The sequence below is a fragment of the Corvus brachyrhynchos genome, unplaced genomic scaffold (assembly GCF_000691975.1).
Source record: "Corvus brachyrhynchos isolate BGI_N302 unplaced genomic scaffold, ASM69197v1 scaffold279, whole genome shotgun sequence".
Taxonomy (NCBI): Eukaryota; Metazoa; Chordata; class Aves; order Passeriformes; family Corvidae; genus Corvus; species Corvus brachyrhynchos.
In genome coordinates, this window is record NW_008246060.1 from 540,015 (window position 1) to 546,741 (window position 6,727).

The 6,727-nt window shown below is 53.6% G+C and overlaps 1 protein-coding gene across 5 annotated transcripts in view; it reads left to right on the forward strand.

Annotated features, from left to right (window-relative positions):
- CDH23 (cadherin-related 23) overlaps window positions 1-6,727 on the forward strand; it is a 175,373-nt gene that overhangs the window by 137,858 nt on the left and 30,788 nt on the right. For 3 of the 5 annotated variants that reach the window (XM_017746350.1, XM_017746343.1, XM_017746344.1), the window contains 7 exons: window positions 1-189; window positions 282-383; window positions 934-936; window positions 1,988-2,137; window positions 2,912-3,040; window positions 3,149-3,277; window positions 4,223-4,450. The exon at window positions 1-189 is cut by the window's left edge and continues 227 nt beyond it. In XM_017746350.1, coding sequence (XP_017601839.1) covers window positions 1-189; window positions 282-383; window positions 934-936; window positions 1,988-2,137; window positions 2,912-3,040; window positions 3,149-3,277; window positions 4,223-4,450 — 930 coding nt within the window. The remainder of the gene's footprint in view (window positions 190-281; window positions 384-933; window positions 937-1,987; window positions 2,138-2,911; window positions 3,041-3,148; window positions 3,278-4,222; window positions 4,451-6,727) is intronic. The other 2 variants (XM_017746346.1, XM_017746345.1) reach the window with 2 other exon arrangements.

The following is a 6,727-nucleotide window of genomic DNA, read 5'->3' on the forward strand; positions in this document are numbered from 1 at the left end:
GAGCTGGATGAGGCTGTGCAGTTCTCCAACAGCAGCTATGAGGCCGTGATCATGGAGAACATCCCCCTGGGCTCTGAGGTTCTCCGTGTCCAGGCTCGTTCCATCGACAACCTCAATCAGATCACCTACAAGTTCGACCCCAACACCAACCCCCAAGCGCTCTCCCTCTTCAAAATCAATGGGATCACCGTAAGTAGCCTCAGCATGGTCCCTCCTGGCTTGGTTGTGCACTGTGAGCTCTGGTTTTGGTGGCCAGCACAGCTTTTGTTCATCCTTGTCAGGGTGTGATCACAGTCAAAGGCCAGGTGGATCGAGAGAAAGGGGATTTCTACACCTTGACAGTGGTGGCTGATGATGGAGGACCAAAGATTGACTCCACAGTGGTGAGTAGATTATCCCAGCTTCCTCACCATCCACTGTCAACCTCAGATCACCCACCTCTCCCACCTCTGGCATGGGACAGCGTGTCCTAGCTGAGCTCTCTGCTCCAGTTTCCAGGGTCCAGAAACCCTGATTTGGGGGAAAGCCTGATAAACAGTTTCAAGGGAGGTAAATTTAGGGGCCTTGAAATACTTCACTGTGACTTGTGTTTAAGAGGGTTATATTTAGCAGTTTCACAGGCAGCTGGGCAGGGGGTGATTTGCATTTCTGTGCCGGGTGCAGGGCCACCCCATGGGTGCCAGTGGCTCTGCTCTCCACACAGCGCTGTGCTCTTGTCTGAACCTCTCCCAGGGTGAGGGGCAGATATGCCAACCTTATCTAGAAAAAAACAAAGGGATGCCCCAACAGAGGAGCCTCCAAATTGCTGCACAGGGGTACCCATGACCCTTGGTGCTGCTGTGGTAGGATGCAGGGTTAACCCACATTTCCTCATCCCCCACTAACTCCTCATTGTTTGTGTTCTCTGTTTCTTCCTCTGCTTTCCTCCAACAGAAGGTAAGCATGTTCGTTGTGCTGGTGTCACCTTGGGGACCGGAACCCATCCCAAGTTCCACACTGAGCTGCAGGGAGAGACTGGGGTGGAGGTCTGAAGCCCTGTCCCACCAGCACCAGCCTCCCTGCCACCCTCCAGGACGTGGGACAGCCCCGTGAGCCACCCTGCTGCTGGCAAGCAGAATCCCGGCTCCCTTATCTGGTATTTGGGACAGCAGCTGCCGGATCTGCTGCAGTGGCTGAATGAGCTCTCCCTGCTCCTGGCTCTCTGTTTTTAATTCAGCAGCAACAATAACTGCATCACCCCAGGGTGCACAACTCGCTCCCCAGCTTCCTCCCGGGATGTTGTCACATTCAGCCTGGCCGCACCTGGGAGCTTGGAGCACCCATAAATAAATCCCTGGGAACAGAAAGGCTCTTCCTCTCTCATTTCTGCGTTGCCTTGCAGCACTTTGATTACAAACTCGATGAGAGCATTTCCTCTGCCTAATTGTGGCCAAGGTAGCCAGGTCCCCTTCGAGTATCTCGTGCTCGTGAGTCTTTTTCCAGGAGGGAGCTCAGGCCTCCTCCACACCCAGCTTCCCTTGTCTGAGTTAAACACCCTCAGCTCTGCCATCTTTGTGCCCATTGAGCTTTAAAGCAAATCCTGCCTCACCCAGTTGCTGTGAGCATGGATGAAATCACTGCTTGTGAAAAGTTTAGCAGGAAAGGGTCACCCTGCAGCAGCCTGAGCTGCTCTGTGCCCGGCTATTTGGAGGATAGAAACCAGAGGACGTTCCACAAAAAAATACACTGCTTGAGAACTACAGCCTTGTGCTGTTTCTCCAGCCTCAAAGCATCCCTCCTCCTCCTCCTTCTCCTTCGAAGGCAGGGATGTAACTTCAGCTCCTGGGCTCAAACAGCTGCATCATTCCCACAGGGGATGCATGACACACTGTTGGCACCTCGGAGGGGTGTGGTGTGTTGATGGCGTGCCAGGGTGCTGGGGTGTCAATGCCAGGTGGGCAGGGGTCTTGCTCCTGTCCATGCCCTGAGCCCCATGCCTCCTCCACAGGTGACCATCACAGTCCTGGATGAGAACGACAACAGCCCCCAGTTCGACATCACCTCTGACTCGTCCGTCAGCGTGGCTGAAGACAGCGCCGTGGGCAAGAGGGTGGCCCTGGTCCTGGCCCGAGATCCAGATGCAGGCAGGAACGGGCAGGTAGGGAGGGAGACATTTGGACGATGCTCTCAGGCACATGGTATGATTCCTGGGGTTTTCCTATGCAGGGCCAGGAGATGGACTCAACGATCCTTGTGGGTCCCTTCCAACTTCCATGAGGTTGGCACAGCAGTCTTAGAGCTGCCCATGGTAGTGTTTCACTGACACACCTGAAATATCCCTGAAATATACACTGAAATACCCCTGCCAGCATCCTCCCAACCCCTTCTCCTCTGCACCCCCGTGAGAGCAAACTCTGGTCATTAATGCCAGTGGTTTTGTGGGGGGTTGTGCAGTGAGTACCAGCAATCCTCAGTCAAGGCGTGCAGCAGCAGAAGAAAAACATTGTCCTTGGGCTGTCTGGGGCAAAGAGCTCTGTGGGACAAGTGTCAAAAGGAGCCCGGCAATCTGAAAACCAGCTGTGGCCTCTCCCACCGTGGGGGCCAGCAGCAAAGTCCTTGGCAGGCTGAGCAGGAAGCTCTCTGGCATTTGTTATTTTCATTACCCTGCAGATGAGCATTAATGAAGTCCTATCACCCCAATAACAAAAATTGCTGGCAGCATAGGAGCTGTGGCTGCGACGGGGGTTGGCCCTGTTAGCTTTGGGGTGGCTGCAGTAAGACAGCACACCTGTGGATCCCACTACATTGGGCCTTTTCAAAAGCTGAGACATCTTGAGGGGATGCTGGATTTATTTTTGTACAGTCTCCTTTCTCTCCTTCCTCCTCAGCATCACTCTGCCTGCCTGTTTTTCTTTCCCTGTGATGTTTCCAGGTGACTTTCTTGCTGACATCAGGGAATATCGGCCGGGCCTTTGAGATCCGTACCACCAACAACACATACGGTGAGGTGTTCGTGGCACGGCCGCTGGACCGGGAGCTGCTGGATCACTACACCTTACGGGTCAGCACCAAACCAGCCCTCTCACCCCTTGGGCTTCTGGTTTGAGCACCGAGGCTGTTTTCGTGGATGTGTGAGCTTCAAAATAGCTTTTTTCCCCCCCAACTGCAGATCCAAGCGTCAGATGGCGGCGTTCCTCCCCGGAGGAAGGAGCACACTCTGCAAGTGAACATCCTTGATGTCAATGACAACCCCCCTGTCATCGACAGCCCTTTCGGCTACAACGTGAGCGTAAGCGAGGTGAGCACCCAGCTCCTCTCCTTCTGTCCTCCCAGGGTGAAGTCTGACCACAAGCCAGGTGGGGACAACGGAGTGTCCCTTGCAAACATCACTTTGGGTCATTTAAGCATTAGTGACCCCTTGCAAACCTCATCTTTGGTCATTTGATGGTTGATGGCCCCTTGCCATCCTCACCTTGGGTGTTGTAAGGCTTGGCAACCCCTTGAAAGCCCACACTGGTGATGTACTCCTAGTTTTGGGGTAGAAAAAAGCTCTACAAGCAACTTAAGCCTGTGAGGCTGCAGGGACCAGCCGGAAGGAGAAGTGGCTACACACCCATGGAAATGCCACCAAAGTGACAAAAGAGACGGCGCAGTGCAGAATAGGAATGGCTTTCAGGAAGCAGCTTAGCAAGGGCTAGATAATAAAGCAATAAAACACAATCAGGCATGAAAAACGACGACTTATTTCCTGACAGTTTAATTCCTGGACTGAGGCGGGGGGGATTCTCAATTTGGTGATGAAAAATGAAATATGAGTAATAGCCAGTGCCACTTAGCTGTGAGGAACTGCTGCTCATAATTTATAGCTTAGCATTAAGGATATTGCCCTGTTAGGGTTTTCTTATCTATTTAATACATGTTCAGAGCAAGTTGAAGAACAGAATTTCTGTTTTGATTTCCCCCATAATGGGACTATCCAAAAATAATTAGCCGAGCTCCAGGTCCATTACACAGCCTTCACCTTTGCACACACTCTGGGTTTGATGCTCTTCCAGGCTGTGCCAGACTAGATAAGACCTAATGTGCAGGTTTCTGCTGAGCTGCTGGGTGTTGGAACAGTGAGTTTGGAGCCTCAAGCACCTCAGTGCCCTCTCTATATTAAAATTACATTATTAATTAGGTATTTTATATGTGATGAGGCTTGTGGGATTTACGTCACGTATCTCTGTTGCTCACCCCGCAGAATGTCGGCGGTGGCACGGCGGTGGCCCAGGTGCGTGCCACCGACCGGGACATCGGCCTCAACAGTGTCCTCTCCTACTACATCACCCATGGGAATGAGGACCTGACGTTCCGCATGGACCGTGTTACCGGCGAAATCGCCACCCGGCCCTCCCCGCCGGACCGCGAGCGCCAGAGCTTCTACAGCCTTGTGGTCACTGTGGAGGACGAGGGCACCCCCTCCCTGTCGGTGAGCCACCAAAATGGTCCTTTCAGGGGCAAGAAGGGGCTGGGTAGCCCTGTGGGAGTGAACTTGGCATCGAGTGTGGAACGTGAAAGGGGAGAAAAGGCACAGGGTGTGATGTTTCTGTGACTCGGGGTCCAAACCTGCTGTGCACAGATTTGGTTCAGAGGCTACTTCAGTGCCTGGTCTTGCAGGACCCTCCCTTGCAGTCGTTCATCAGGCCTTATCTCCCACCTCCAAATGCCAAAACTATGGGGAAGTGTGCTGGCTGCTGCTGCCCTGCTCACAGGCTCTGCAGGTGCTGGGTCTGGAAGGTCTCCAGACATTGCCCACCCACCCCAGCACGGGGAGTGGCTGGAGCAGCAGCTCAACCACAGTTCCATTCACCATTGACACATGTGTCTGCTGTGGTCCTTATGTGGTCAGTGAGAAGAGCTCTGGTGATTTTGACAAGGGCCTGGAGTGACAGGACAAGGGGGGGAATGGCTTCAGACTGAAAGGGGGTTGATACGAGGCCCCACCCATTGTCCCGTGACCTGGGGAAGTGACTGTCTTGTTTGGCTCATTATTTGTGCCCCTGAGGATGACTCTGGCATGGGAGAGTCAAAAGAGCAAATACCATGTGGGGCATTTTCCAGCTCTGAGTCCCTTCTAACCCCACGTCTCTGTAGAGAGGTGAGTCAGCACCCACGTGCACAAATGGTGAGTGGGCTGATGCCTCTCATGACACTGCCATCCTTCCTGTCCCCCACCTCCACCTGCTATCTCTCACTATCTCTCTGCTCTGCCGACGGAGCTCTGTCTGCAAAGCCCTGCTCTACATTGTGATGAAACAGGTCACAGCCAGCAGTGCAAACTGTGATTCTCACTTCAGGCTTTGCAGTCTCAGCTCCTCCCTCCTGGTTAGTTCACACTCCAGCTTCTGCACACCATCTTTTCCATTAGTTGTATTGTCACTGAAGCTTAAACCAAGATAAGTCTCTTCCCCCAAAATGAGAGAAGGCAGCTTCATGTGACTGCAGCACATGATGCCACCAGCTTCTCCTTGTCCCCATCACCGATCCTGGTGTGCTGAGGAATGCGGCAAATCCCATTGCCATGGCAATGCCCTCTTCCCTTCCTGGTGCCAGTGAGGACAAATGGCACAGCTTATCGCTTCACGCTGCCAAGGCGGTGTCCCAGCAGCCCTGCCTGTCCCAGAGGCTCTGCTGTGTGCCCACCATGTCACGAGCACACATTATGCCAGCAGCAACAATCCAAATCCCAGCGACACAAAGTGCCCAGTGACCCAATTCCTGAGTGCAGAGAAGAGCTTTGGCCCTTTTCAGAGCTGGAGGACACTCAGGTCTTGTGAAAGGCTGTCCGGCATATCACTGGGTGCCTGCTGGCCTCATGCCTGGGTGGGGAAATTACGTCTGTCAAGGGCTTGCTGCCTGCCAGAAACTCTGCTTTCACAAGTAGGTCCAGGCTGATGCAACCATGCACAAAAGGGGATGATTGTTTGTAATTTGTACATCCATCCATGGGCTTCAAGATTTGGCCTTCTCTGTGTGGGAGAGGCAGAGGAGACAGAGCTGAGAGGGCTATGAAGTCCTCACTTGGAAATGGTGATTGGGATACCCACGACAGCAAGGGAGCAGGGAAGACTGGCTGAGAGGATTCTCCTGGGAGCTGGAAATGCAGGAACAAAAGGACAAAATGCTGCTGATAAAAGGAAAATATTTTCATAAAAAAGCATCACAGGAGAAAAAACCTTCACAGGCTGGTGAGCTACAACTGGAAGGTGTGTGGGAATTGCAGGAGTCACCTGGGAGCTGTCTGACCCTGGTGCAAGCCAGCAGCTGCACCTCTCCAAGGGTTTGCCCTGCTCCAGAGTGGTCGGGATGCTTCCTGCAGCAGCAGGAAGGTCTGCCCAAGGAAGCTGCAGTACCCCAATGAACTGGGACAGGGATCCTCCTGGCACCCACAGCCCCAGGCACTGGTGGCTCCAGCAAGGCAGCGTGGATCCTCACTGCCCAGATGTTGGTCTTGCAGGTGGGTCACCTTCACCACGAGCATCTGTGTCACCTTCTCCATGGTAGTGGGGGCCAGGGTGGGGTGCCAGCACCCCATGCCAGGACTCCTACTCCAGAATGTGTGGAAGCCTGGGAAGCCATTTCTTCTGTCTCCTAGAATCTTTAGTTTTCCTTCTGGCGGGAAAACTGATGCCACTCAGTGCCCCAGCATGCCACACCAGAGCCTCTGGCAGAGAGCGTGGCTGCTCAGCTTAGCTCTGCCTGCAGT